The sequence below is a fragment of the Sorex fumeus genome, unplaced genomic scaffold, assembly GCF_029834395.1.
Source record: "Sorex fumeus unplaced genomic scaffold, SorFum_2.1 ptg000037l, whole genome shotgun sequence".
In the NCBI taxonomy this organism is placed as follows: Eukaryota; Metazoa; Chordata; class Mammalia; order Eulipotyphla; family Soricidae; genus Sorex; species Sorex fumeus.
Window position 1 is genome coordinate 47,148,428 of NW_026606094.1, and position 14,465 is coordinate 47,162,892.

The 14,465-nt window shown below is 39.5% G+C and overlaps 1 protein-coding gene across 2 annotated transcripts in view; it reads left to right on the plus strand.

Moving 5' to 3' along the window:
* DYNC1I1 (dynein cytoplasmic 1 intermediate chain 1) overlaps positions 1-14,465 on the plus strand; it is a 378,224-nt gene that overhangs the window by 226,705 nt on the left and 137,054 nt on the right. For both annotated transcript variants that reach the window (XM_056118121.1, XM_056118122.1), the window contains one exon: positions 5,632-5,721. In XM_056118121.1, the coding sequence (XP_055974096.1) occupies positions 5,632-5,721 (90 nt within the window). The remainder of the gene's footprint in view (positions 1-5,631; positions 5,722-14,465) is intronic.

Here is a 14,465-nt window from a genome sequence, read left to right on the forward strand (position 1 = left end):
CAAGCCATGTTGGAGAATGAACTCAAGAGTTTTTGAAGACAGGCGTCTTTTTGTAGTATCTCTCTTGGCATTTCTCACACAATCGTGGAGATGATGAAATAGTCAATTGTATTCCTCATCAATGTTGTCAACGATGGCATCTACCCATGTCACCGCAGTAGTGCCAAAGAGCTCCCAGTTGGTGGTTGTTCTGGGAGTTCTCTTCTTAAACTTTGCAGCCCTTTCTCACCGCTCTGTGAAGTAGAATTTTGCACAAAGGAGACAATAGTCCAATCCCATTTGGAATTTTGGGACAACAGTGACATGGGTCAGGCAAGACCGTGGATTGAATATAATGTGCTCAATTTTGTTGTGGAACCATCCACCAGGAGACTCCCATGTCCATCGTTTAGATTCGGCCTTCTGGAATTGTGAGTTACCATGGATGCTCTTGGTTGACATGATGAACTCAGACAGTCTCTCCTCCGAACACTTGAAGAACCTGCCATCAGTACTCATCAATACACTGGCTCGGCTCCTCAAACGTTACCGTCTAAATGCAAGATTCTGTCCAAGTGGAAAACCAGCAGGACTGTAAAACTGTATGAGAAGGGAGACATTTATGACATTGGCAACTATCTCCCAATCTGTCTGTTGTCTGTCGTCTACAAGCTGTTCACACGAGTCATCCTAAGTAGGATTGGCAGAATACTAGATGAAGGACGACCATGCCAACAAGCCGGGTTCTGAAAAGGATTTAGCACAATCGACCATATCCACACAATAACCAAGCTCATTGAGGTTTCTCGGGAGTTCAAGATGCCTCTCTTTCTAACGTTCATTGATTTAAAGAAGGCCTTTGATTCTTTTGAGACTGCAGCGGTAATTGTAGCCCTAGCCAAACAGGGAGTTCAAACTCAAAACATCAGGATCCTCCGTAAGCTGAATTGCGGATTCACTACCAGGATCTCACCATTCTACAGGGAGGTGATCATTAATGTCAAGAGAGGGTTCAGCAGGGTGATACCATTTCACCGAAACTCTTCAGTGCCACTCTCGAGAACGTCATGCAACGATTGGAATGGGAAGGAATGGGAGTGAAGATAGATGGTCGGCAACTATACCACTTCCGCTTCACTGATGACATCATTCTAATAACACCAAACATCAGCCAAGCGGCACAAATGCTGGCCGACTTCAACCATGAATGTGGAAAGGTCGGACTCCAGCTGAATCTCACAAAGACAATTTTATGAGAAACAGCCTCATTCCTGACGTTCCATTCACTCTCAACGGGACGAACATCTCCGAATGCAACAGTTATGTGTACCTAGGTCAAGAAGTCAACATGATGAATGACCTGGCACCTGAGTTGAACAGGAGGAAGAGAGCGGCTTGGAACGCCTTCAAGAGCATCGAAGAAATAGCTAAGAGGACGAAGGACCTCCGGATCCAGGCACATCTCTTCGATTCCACTGTTCTTCCTGCGTTTACATATTCCTCAGAGACCTGGGCCCTACAAAAACAGGATGAGAACGCTATTTGGGTCTCCCAAAGAGGAATCGAAAGAGCTCTGCTTGGAGTATCATGCTTCACTCAAACGAGAGAATCTGGAATTCCGACCTCCGTTGACGGTCAAGAATCAGGGATGCTGTCTTGTTTGCCAAGACATCGAAAATCAGATGGGCTGGACATGTAATGAGATTTGGAGACGACTGTGGACTAGAGCCAGTACTGACTGGATTCCATGGGATGTCAAAAGATCGTGTGGCCACCCACCTATGAGATGGTCAGTCCTCTTCTTTAAGACCTTGAACGATCAGTTTGAGGCTGTTTGTGTTCCTAGAATGAGCAGACGCCATTGGGCTACACTAGCATGTGAATGGAGACATTACTGGCGCCCGCTCGAGCAATCCATGAGTAATGGGATGTCAAGTGATCAAGTGATCAAGTGATAATTGTTATTGTTGTTGTCATCATCTTCATTATGTCTTCTTTTTCTCTTCACTAGATTGTAGAATCATAAAAGGTTTTAGCAACCATAGTTGGTTTGACTGCTACCACAAAATAGCCCTAACTGGGCTTTTTAAGGAAGAGAAATGGACATTCTCACAGTTCTTGAAATGAGCATTCTAAAATGAATGTTTTGGCAGGGTCGGTTCATCCTTAGAGTGTAAGGAAAAGTGTGTTTTTCTGTAGCTTCTGATACTTTGCTGGCAATATCTAGCATTCCTTGGCTTATAGAAGCTTTACTCCAATCTTTCCTCTCATCTTCTCATGAGTTTCTTTCTGTGTGAGTTTGTGTCCAAATTTCTTCATCTTATAACGACCCAAGTCATGCTGAATTTGACTGCATTTTAGCTAATTACATCTGCAAGAACCCTATTGCCAACTGTAATCATATTTTGAGGTTCTGAGCCTTTTGATTTATCACTGAATTTTCAGAGTTGGGAACAATTTCAACCCAGAACAAGACTTTATCACTTTTTTGTCATCTTGTATATAGTATATATCAAGGCATGATCGGTTAATTAAAATGTTTAGTATCAGACTAAGTGGATTAAAAAATTTAATATTAGAAATGTTTTTAAAATAAGTTCTGAAGTGGATCTGCAGTCCACAGATTAGATATTTCTTGAAAACTGCCTCTTCTCTCAAGATTTACCAGAAGAGACAAAACTTTAAGTCCTGTCTTACTTAATTTTATATTAGGTTTTGGGATCAGGAAGACATATTGTGTGGAGGTGAATCTTTTGTTAAAGACTTTCTAAGTAGCTTTTATTAAACAGATATAATGTCTTTCTGAAAATGATTTATATAAAATGTTGTTTATAAGATTTTAAAGGTTCACTTGTCTAAAATTCTAGGTAACAAAGTAATTTCAAAACTCTAAGGGCAACTTTTTGGGGCAGAGTTCCCGAGCTGTACTCAGATAACCCAGAGCCCTGCTGGCCATTCTCAGTCACTGGTGGCCAATTCAATGCTAGGGCCCAAAGATGTGGTACTCTGTGAGTGCTGAATGTTGGGAACCATCAGGATCACCATTCAGGATCCTCCAGGATGATGCTGGAGGATCCAGTGTTGTGACCATTAGCAAGGCCAGCACCCTAACCCCTAAACTATCTCAAGTGCTAAGAGTAATTCTTTTATTTCATAGGTATGTGTTAATAATAATATGATCATAATAAATATCTTAATTAGTTAATAATAAATTAACAATAACAATCCTTTTAAAGGTTGTGTATTCTTTCTAATATGTATAAATATGTATAATGTGGTTATAAAGTAATGAAATTGATTGCACAGCTCACACATATGTAGAATACTGAAAATCAATGAAAATTCACATTAAAAATATTTTTCCTTCCCCCTTATCCTACTGTTCCCTTTCCTAACTTACTCTTCCCACTTCTGTCCCAGTACTAAGTTTTCATACTGAAGACCAGTTCTCCTGTTCTTCATTTATACTGCAATTGGGCATTTGATATTTTCCTAGAAAGTTTCTTTATATTCCACATCATTCTTAGACTATTCCTCTCCCTCTACATCCATCCAGATTGCATCAAAGTTTATCTTTTCTTACAAAGGGCTGGAGCGATAGCACAGCGGTAGGTCATTTGCCTTGCATGCGACTGTGCCGGCGGACCCTAATTCAATTCCTCCACCCCTCTCGGAGAGCCTGGCAAGCTACCAAGAGTATCTTGCCTGACGGCAAAACCTGGCAAGCTACCCATGACATGTTCTATATGCCAAACACAGTAACAACAATGGAGACTTTACTGGGCCCGCTTGAGCAAATCGGTGAACAATGGGAGGACAGTGCTACTAGGACAATGAGGAAGGGGGAAAATGCCTGCCACAGAGGCAGATTTGGAGGTGGGAGGAAAATTCAGAACTTTGGTGATGGAACATTTGTGGTGGGAATTGGGGCACTGGTGAAGGGATTGTTGTTGGAACAATATATGCCTAAAACTCAACCACAAATATTTTGTAACTTTTTAAGTCATGGTGATTCAATTAAAAAAAAAAGAAATTCCAAATCAAATCTATCTATATATACATACACACACACACACACACACACACACACACACACACATATATATATATATATATATATTAAATGTAGTTCTTGTTTCCAAAGACTTGAAGTGGGAGAGTCATGGTGGATTAGTGTGATTATTGTATTTATAGTTGTTGTTTGTTTAGATATGTGGTGCAGAGATCAAACGCAGGGTCTCAAGCATGCAAGATATGTGTGTGCATCTGTATTGCAATGCATTTTTACACGTTCATATTTTTATGGTGATATTCCCATCAGTGGTAGGATGTTTGCCTTGCAAGCCGCCAGCCTGGCCAGCCGGGTTCGATTCCTCCGCCCCACGATGGAGACGTTACTGGGCCTGCTCGAGCAAATCAATGAACAATGGGAGGACAGTGCTACAATGCTATTCCCATCACATACTTGCTTAATATAGCAGAACTTTGTAACTGCTTTTCATACAATACATATTTATTTGATATTCAGTAGATGTTTATAAATCATTTTCTATGTAGTTGAAGTTTAGAGGTTTAATGTAAGTCTTAGTATTTAATGTGATAGAAACTGGACTGTCTATAGAGCTTAGATTTTTTAGAAACTTTGTAAATATTTGTCAGATGATTGAACATGAGTAAGTATAAGTGAGGAAGGAAGAAAGAAAAGTCCTTTCTCATAACCTTCACTTTAACCAATGAAATCAATGACTGAATATAATGCTTAAAAGCCATGGTATTAAACATATGTACTGTGATGAAAGTTTTAATTTATATTATTTTATTTATTTTTTTATTTCATAAGTTTTTTCTTTAAATTGGAATATTTTATGTGTGTGACATATAGCTCTCCTCATAGATTCTAACTGTGACTGACTCCCAAGTGCTCTGTAAGGAAGGGGCCTCTAAAAAAAAGGCAGGATGAGAGCAAAGAGAGTGAGCATCATTTGCATAGGGCAGGAAGGGCATTATAACATCTGGCAGTGGTGGCTGACTGGATCCATTTGTTCGTCCTCATTAAATTCACATTAATGCATGAGCTGCTCTGATTGTGTAAATTCCATTTCAGGTTGGTTGCTTTCTCCCAGGCCCATGGCAATGACTCTTGGGGCACTACCCCCGGCTGTTTACTTGGCAGTGGTATCTGACCTAGGGTCAGACCTGTATTTAACCCTTTCCTGTAGGTCAAATCCAAATTAATTTGGTGAGAATTAAATTGGAAATGAGTCGTCTGCACAGCAGGTGTCCCTTGTGGAGAATGTGCTCCAGGTGGAAACATTTTAAGATCTGTTCCTAGGCCATCTCCAAGGAAGCTTCGGAGGTCAGAGAGGCAATTCTGAGACATCCCATGTGGGGAGGGCTTGGAGAGAGATGTAGCAGGTGCCGACTCAGGGCAGTTTTCTCAGCAATGATAGAGAGTTTCAAAGAGGTCCCTTTTGTAGATAATGAATTCATATATTCATGAACATACTTTGGGGGCATTCGTTGTGAACTGATTTACTTAGAAGTTGCCCTAAATAATTGGAACTTTCCCCTTTGCCCCTACCTCCCACCATCAACTAAAGGCTTTGATTTGCAAGAAAGAAAATGATCCATTTTTCTCTTACTTTTTTCTAGAGGATGAGGAAGATGATGAAATGGTAGAGCCAAAAGTTGGTCATGACTCTGAACTGGAAAATCAAGACAAAAAACAGGAGGTGAAGGAAGGTAAGGCATGGGGGATATAGTCTTCATTTAATTTTAATTATTTTTACCAGTGTAAGGGACTAGAAGAGAATATATAAATTAACCTGATAACCCTTCAGTATCTATTGCAAATCATAAGGTCTAAAAGAAAACGGGGGGGGGGGGGGGAGGAGAGAGAGAGAGAATGATGATGATGATGATGATGCCTGGTATAGAGGTGGCGGGGAGGGGGAGGAAAACTGAGGATATTGGTGGTGGGAAATAAAATAAACATTCAGCTTTAAAAAAAGGGAAACATAAATTAAATGTAACCTCTTTATAAGGTTTTCTATGGTTGTTCAGTATATTGCATTACAAGTGACAAACCAAGATCTTCAAAGCAAGTAATTTTTTTCAAATATTTTATTCTTTAGCAATTGAAATTTTAAAGGACAATGCAGTGTAACCTTTGTGAAGGAAAGAGTCTGTCTTTTACAAGGTCTCTTGCTTCTCACTTTTCTAACCCTCACTGGGCTTGCAAAACCACAGGATAAGAGAGTCTGAGTGACTGACCCTTATTGAACTAAATCACATACATTATGGTATTTCAATACTGATCTTGATGCAAATTCTTTCCCCAGCATGTTTTTTTTTCTAATTCCTGATACAGGGTGAGCAGAACATTCAGAAGCAACATGGTTCTCGCTGCAACTGCTCCCATATAATTTATTTTTAACCAATATAATTAAATAAATTCAAAATCATCTATAATTTTAGTAATAATAATTTTAGTCAAATCTTTACTAAATAATGTAAAGTAAGACTTTTCATCTGTCAACAGTTGTATCATCTAGTTCACTCCTTCATCTATTTCCAGTGATAGCAATAAAAAGGTAATTATTTTGTCAGTGCATTCTGATTTAGTCATGTTATCTACACACAAACACTAATATTAACCACTGCAATTAACTGAACTGTTGGAAGTTTGCTCCATTACTGCCCACATAAGGAGTAGCAACTGCTTCCATGGTCTAGTTGTAATAATGACTAACATTTATAAAACTTTAAATCAGATATGGTTAGTTCTGAAAGCATTTTATAAATCTTCTCAAAACATTCTTTTAAATCAGATACTATTATTATTGGGCTGGAACGATAGCACATTGGGTAGGGCATTTGCCTTGCAAGCAGCCGACCCGGGTTCAATTCCTTCGCCCCTCTCAGAGAGCTTGGCAAGCTACCGAGAGTATCCCGCCCGCACAGCAAAGCCTGGCAAGCTACACCTGCAATATTCGATGTGCCAAAAACAGTAACAAGTCTCACAATTTGTTGTGAGAAGTTACTGGTGCTGGCTTGAGCAAATCACACAAGGAAGAGGCTACAAATGTTACCCATAGGTAACATAATAGAAAAACACATGAGGCAGATTGTGTGGTTAACTCTGTAAAATATATATTCCAAATATCAACTGGGCCTCAAAAAACAAGGAAGAAAAGAGAGAAAGAAAAGAAATCAAAAAGAAACAGATAACCACTACAGGTGGTTATTTCTCTAATAATTTTTAGCTCATAACAACAACCAGAAAAAAAGCTATCATTGTAGGCAAATGGAGTGACTAGAGAATGGAGTGTTTATAAAAAGTAACTTCCATAGTTCATGCTGTATCCCAAATATGAACATGCCTCTAAATACTTATTTGATTAGCGCATATTAAAGATGCATGTAGCTTTGGCACAGTGTCTTCGCTGAGGACTCTTGTAGGGATTCGTACATATCGGTCACATTGATACTTACTTGACTTTCTCAGACGTTGAGCAAGATTGATTACTCTCAAGTTCTGGGTGATGACTTTGCAGGGAAGATATTCAACATCTTTAACAATGGCATCCACAGGGACATAAGAAAGATTTTCTGAAAGATAATAAATTGACTTGATAGAGAATATTTCACATATAAACTTCTGTTAAGAACAGGCTTTTTGAAAAGCTGGTGAGACAGAATGTCATTAACATATCTTGGAAACATATTCATATAAAGGTATAGCAAGGGAAAAAAACTCTACTGAGTTTATTAACATAATTATTTTTATGTGGCATTTAGAATAACTGATTGAGATAATGCAATGTTTTAAAGGAGGGATGCCTGATCAACCCTGGCCCCAGAGTATAGGGAGAAAGAAAGAGTTGGGGTGAGGGATGAGGGGAGAGACATTTGAGAAGCAACAGGGGCCAAGCCAGAAGAGCCAGGTACAAAAGTGGTGTTAGGGAATGGTAGAGCCAAATGTCCAAACCAGAGTCAGCAACATGAAATCAAAGACACCCAAACTTTAACAATGAAACTTAGAAAGGTGCCTGTCAAAAGGCCAGTTGTGGGAGCCCTGGGGATGCGGGGTGGGAGGGGGGGACCTGAGAATGGGGGTGCAGGGAAGTTTACCCTGGTGAGTGTATCAGTGCTGTAATACGTGAATAACTTTGTAAATCACAGTGCTTTAATAAAATTTTTTAATAAATAGAAGAGTTATATTTCCTTTTGCAAAATATTCTTACACTGGTGTGTAATTTCCGGGAAATTTGGGGAGAGCCCTGCGCGGTTCTGTCTCACCGCCTGCGTTCGGTGGTCTTGAGCCGCTCACCCACCCGGGATGGCCAGTGCCATGGGTAGATGAAGGAGGAAACGAGGCTGCCAGGCTGGTTGATGCTCATTTGCTGTTTATTCCATTCTCCCGACGCGCCTGTTCCAGTCTCTCTAAGCACCCCATTCTAGTCTCACCCTGCCTCTCTTTCCCATCTCCTCCTGTCTCTCCCGCTCATCTCACAGCCTGGGCTCTCATCTCTCCTCGCACCTGCTCCTGCATTCTTCCCCTACATTCTTCTCCCTCTGCCCCCCTTCTAGTCTCTCTGCATCTCCTCTTGCTGTCCTAGTGTCTCTCTCATCACTCTCCAACTCCCCACATTGAGGGTAGACACCACACCCCATCAGGTAGCAAAATCAACATATCCAGAGCCCTTCGTGATCTCCCATCAGGTTCAAGGGTGGAAATACCACCTAGGGGTGTTTCTCCTCTCCTTAGTCCAATAACTTAGTTAACATTGTAATTGACATCTGTTATCTACTTCTTAATATTATGTTGTATAGACACAATAAGAGATACATTGAGCTTGTAGGGTGGCTCTCTGGGAAACATCTCACCACAACCTCAGACTACAGTGCTCAGGCTGGATTAATCATTCCTAACCCTAGCAGGGTCCTACTCCAGTTATTACTTTTTGGATCATGACAGAATTTGTCCATGACCATGCTCTTAACTTCACACTTAATCACTTAACTTCCCGTTAGTCGGCGATTTGCTCGAGCGGGCGCCAGTAACGTCTCCATTTGTCCCTGTCGCGTGCTAGTGTAGCCCAATGGCATCTGTTCACTCCGGGAACATGAAGGGCCTCAAACCGATCGTTCATGATCTTGACGAAGAAGTCTGACCATCTGGTAGGTGGGCGGCCACGCGGTCTTTTGACATCCCGTGGAATCCAGTCGGTAATAGCTCTAGTCCAGCGATTGTCTTTAAATCTCATTACGTGACCAGCCCATCTGATTTTCGACACCTTGGCAAATGAGACAGCGTCCCTGATTCTTGATCGTCGACGGATGTCAGAACTCCGGATTCTTTCTCTCATTTGAGTGAAACGTAATATTCCAAGCATAGCTCTTTCTATTCTTCTTTGGGAGACCTGAATACTCTTAAAGACCTGAATACTCTTTAAGAACCTTAAAGAAGGCTCTTAACTTATGTTAAGTATTATGGCACTTTGGTCAAGCCCATTTCAGTGCCAGGGTAGCTCACTGCTTGCCCTGTGTCCATCCAGTCCCTCATCAGGACTCTGCTTTTGGGGTGCTAGGAACTAAGGGCAACTGAGGCTTAAATTGAGAGAACAGATGCTCAGGAGTGAATATCATTCGGAGTCAATTAACTCCCAAGTTAAGAAAGCATAGCATTAGTTGTCTTCCTGTGTCCATACATAAAGGACATTGCTCAGAATTAACTATGCAAAGGACTTAAGGAGAAGAGAAGAGCAATATTTACAAGTCAACAGAGCACAAAGAAAGAGGTTACAAATAAACACAGAGGAATGGGAGCACTGTGATGGGAGTAACCCAATAAACCTAAGATCCCTATGGCAAGGCAGAAAAGACAAACCAATGTTATCCTGCACACTGGGTGATAGAAAACAAGGATTTTTTTTCTTTTTGGATCACATCTGAAGCTCAGGACTTACTCCTGGCTCTGTACTCAGGAATTATTCCTAGTGGTGTACCTGTGGGGGGCAGGAGGCGGACTATATGTGATTCTGGAGATAAAACCCGGGTAAGCCATGTGCAAGGCAAATGCCCTATCTGCTGTACTATCGCTCTGACTCCAAGAGCTAGGTTGTTTTTGTTTGCTTGTTTTTATTGAATTATCATGAGATGTAGTTACAAAGCTCATGTGATTAAGTTTCAGTCGTAAAATGATCAAACACCCATCTCTCCACCAGTGCACATTTGCCATCACCAATGTCCCCAGTCTCCCTCCAGCCACCCCCACGCGACCCCCTGCCTCTATGGCAGACAGTTTCCTTCTTACTTTCTCTCTACTTTGGGGCATTATGGTTTACAATACAGAAACTGAGAGGCCCTCATGTTTGGTCCTTTATCTACTACCGGCATACATCTCTTATCCTGAGCAATCCCTCCAACCATCACTGACTTAGTGATCAATTTGCTACAACAGCTGCCTTCTCCCCCAGCTCATGAGGCAGACTTCCAACTGTGGAAAGAAGTTTTTGTTTTTTAATGTTTCTTAGTATGAATTTCCTCCCCTCCCCACATACACACACACACACACACACACACACACACACACACACACTCCCTAACTCCATCACAGATTATCTTTTCTGGCAAAGTACTACAAACCCTTTCCTAAGTTCTAAGAAAAAAGACTATCCCAGTTTTAATTGTTACTCGGGCTTCAAGGGACTGATTAAAGTTCTGTTAATAGTGAAAAAAATAGTTTCAAAGTCCAATTCCCATTACCCGCGCACTGTGTGCCTTATTCTCTATTAATGAGTTTTCTGCAAATTAGCACATAATGGGTTAAAAGCATGTTTATGTTGGAATCAAACTCTCTGGCTTTTTTTTTAAAAAAAAGAAAAATATACAAGCAGTATTTTGCAAACTTTTAAAAGAATCTCTGGGAGATATGATTGTGGCGCCATTCACAAGACTGCTGAGTAGTTAGGGCTGTGTCAGCACTTTCATTTTGAACCCTGAGTTTCAGGGATTTATTACTCAGTCATAAAAATTTGCTCTGGGCTGAAACTTAACATACACAGTTTCAAACCAGGGAACATGTTTTTAGGAAATGTGGCTTTATGGGGTAAGTGGGGGGGGGGGGAAAGGTGGTGGTAGGGAATGAGGAAAAAAAATCAGTTGTCTACTAATTTCTGACAATTTTTTCATGTGACACCAAAATGCATTAAACTGTAAAAATGAAGGGTTTTCATAATGTCCAAAAGTATAGACAGAGTATGGAGAATATTGCCTGCCATGGAGGCAGGGGGAGGGTGGGAAAGGGGGGGGTAGGGGGTACACTGGGAATATTGGTGGTGGGGAATGTGCACTGGTGGAGGGACAGGTGTTTGATCACTGTGTGATTGTAACCCAAACATGAAAGTTGTAATTATCTCACGGTGATTCAATAAAATTAAAAAAAGAAAAAATGAAGGGTTTTATCTGTTACTAGTTTTGCTCATTTTCCACAACAAAGTCAAGGAAAACAGCAGGTGCATTTTAGATATTAATCAAAACTTAGTAATTTTATATATGTGAAGATATATAGTAGTATCTTCTGTATAAATATTTATGTAAACAAATATCTTCATGTTTAGAGATTTAGTGTAACTAAATTAGAAATCTAACTCTTGCATATGCACATTAACTCATAAACCTCATATTAACCTCAGGAAAGGATACCCTTTTTATTAGTTGAGTTTAGTTTTCTTGCTTCTGTTTATGAACAGATTTTACTAGTAAAAACTTCCCTACGAGCCACTATCGCTATTTCAATCTGATTTAATACTTGAGCTATGTGGATTTGCTTATTTTGTTGAATCTTTTATGTATATTCTTTAAAACTTGCCATTTTTCTATTGAAATTCAAAGGTAATCGTCAGAACAGAACATTTCTAAAATGGACATTTTAAAAATCGTTTCTAACCTAATAGTGAGATTGCTATTCATAAATTATATTATGAATTTTATAATTATATGGTAAAAAAATCCCAACATCCTTAGATACCAAATGGTATAATATGTAGTAAACAGGGTAAATTAAAAATAAATATAAAATGCACAGTAAAATTAATAAGAAAACTCAAGAAAACAGAACAATTAGGATAGAATTATCGTGAAAGAAATGTAAAGGCTATTTTTGCATGTAAGACAAAGATAAATTAACTTTCTATTAGTTTTTGGGTTATACTCTATGTTTCTCAGGGCTTACTCCTGTCTCTAAACTCAGGGATCACTACTGGCATTGCCAGAAATGGAACCAGGTCAGTCGTGAGCAGACCAAACACCCTACCTGCTGTATTATGTCTCTGGCCTCAGAAACAAATGTTTCTGTAATAAAAAGAAGAAAAATATACCATCAAATAAAATGTATACTATATTTAAAGTTCAAAGGTATAAATTTATAAACTTTTAATTTCTTCTAAAACTTGAATTTTATGAACAGTACTTCATTTTCATACTTATTATACTTATTAATCAAGCCAAATATAACTGTTTAGGTAAATCTGAAAACTGTCTTGTCATTTGGATTATATGTAAGTTAGGTGTCTATGTTCTTCCTTTCACAAAGAATCATTTATTTTGAACCAGGGAACTAGCTCAAAGAATGGGAGCACATGATTTGCATGAAGAAACTCAACTTTCCATTCCTGGCATGACATGATTCACTAGCCACTGCAACACTAGCCCCCAAGTACACCCAGGTGTGATGCAGAAACAGACAAACAAAACAATAATAATCCTTACTATTTTACAAAGGTTATTAAGGTTATTCTTAATGCATCATAGATTGAAGAAGTGTTAACAGTTGACCAAATAGTTTATGTTTTGTGTTGCAAAAACAAATTTAATTAAATCATTTTAACTTAATGTATAAGCGAAATAATACAATTAACTGTGTCTGTGTTTTGTTTTCATGTTTCATTTAATAGCAAATATTAAATTAAGCTTAACATTTTTATGTATTGAACATGCTAAAATAATTAAATTCCATGGATAGAGAAGAGCTATAGAAACATAACTTGGAAAATTTGGAGGAGGAGGGTTCATTCATTAATATGTGAATGAATAGAATTCTGCATATTTTGTTCAGTAATCTAATTCTGGTTCTAATTGCTTAGACCTCTATTTTATTTTATTTTTAAATTTTTATTAGTGAGACACCATGAGGTACAGTTGTAGACTTACATATTTTCGTGCTTGGGTTTCAATTATACAATGATCAAATACCCATCCCTCCATCAGTTCCCATTTTCCACCACCACGGGTCCCAGTATCCCTCACACCCCCATCCTCCCACCCCACCCTGCCCCTGTGGCAGGGCATTCCATTTTGTTCTCTCTCTCCTTTTGGGTGTTGTGGTTTGCAAAAGAGGCATTGAGTGGCAATCATGTTTGGTACTTTTAGCATGCTTCTTCCATCATGGGAAGATCCTCCCAACACCCTTTGTTTGCTGCTCCCTTCTCTATCTGAGCTGCCTTTTTCCCTAGCATGTGTGGCTGGCTTCCAACCCATGGAGCAAAATTCCTGGTACTAATCTCGGCCACTCTTGGGTGTTAGCTCCTATTTTGTTACTTATGTTCCCCAGATGAATGCAGTCTTTCTATGTCTGTCCCTCTCTTTCTGACTCATTTCACTTAGCATGATACTTTCCATGTAGTACCACTTGTATGTAAATTTCATGACTTTATCATTTCTAACAGCTACATGGTACTCCATTGTGTAGATGTACCAAAGTTTCTTTAACCAGTCATCTGTTCTCGGTCACTCAGGTTTTTTTCCTGATTCTGGCTATTGTAAAGAGTGCTGCAATGAACAAACGAGTGCAGATGTCACTTTGACTATACTTTTTTGCCTCTCTGGGATATATTCTCAGGAGTGGTATTGCTGGGTCAAATGGGAGCTCAATTTCTAATTTTTGGAGAATCGTCCATACTGTTTTCCAAAAGGGCTGAACTAGTCGGCATTCCCACCAGCAGTGAAGAAGGGTCCCTTTCTCTCCACATCCGCATCAGCATGGGTTGCTTTTGTTCTTTTGGATGTGGGCCAGTCTCTGTGGTGTGAAATGATATCTCTTTATGGTTTTGATCTGCATCTCTCTGATGATTAATGATGTAGAGCATTTTCTAATGTGGCTTTGTGCCATTTGGCTTTCTTCTTTGAGAAAGTTTCTGTTCATTTCGTCGCCCCATTTTTTGATGGAGTTGGATGTTTTCTTCTTGTGGAGTTCAACCAGTACTTTGTATATCCTTGATATCAACCCCTTATCAGATGTGTATTCGGTGAATATCCTTCCTCATTCTGTAGACTGTCTTTGTATTTTGGTCATTGTTTCTTTTGAGGTGCAGAAGCTTCTTAGTTTAAGATAGTCCCATTTGTCTATCTCTGTTTTCACTTGCTTGGCCAGTGGCGTGACATCTTTAAAGGTACCATTAGCTACAATATCATGGAGGGTTTTG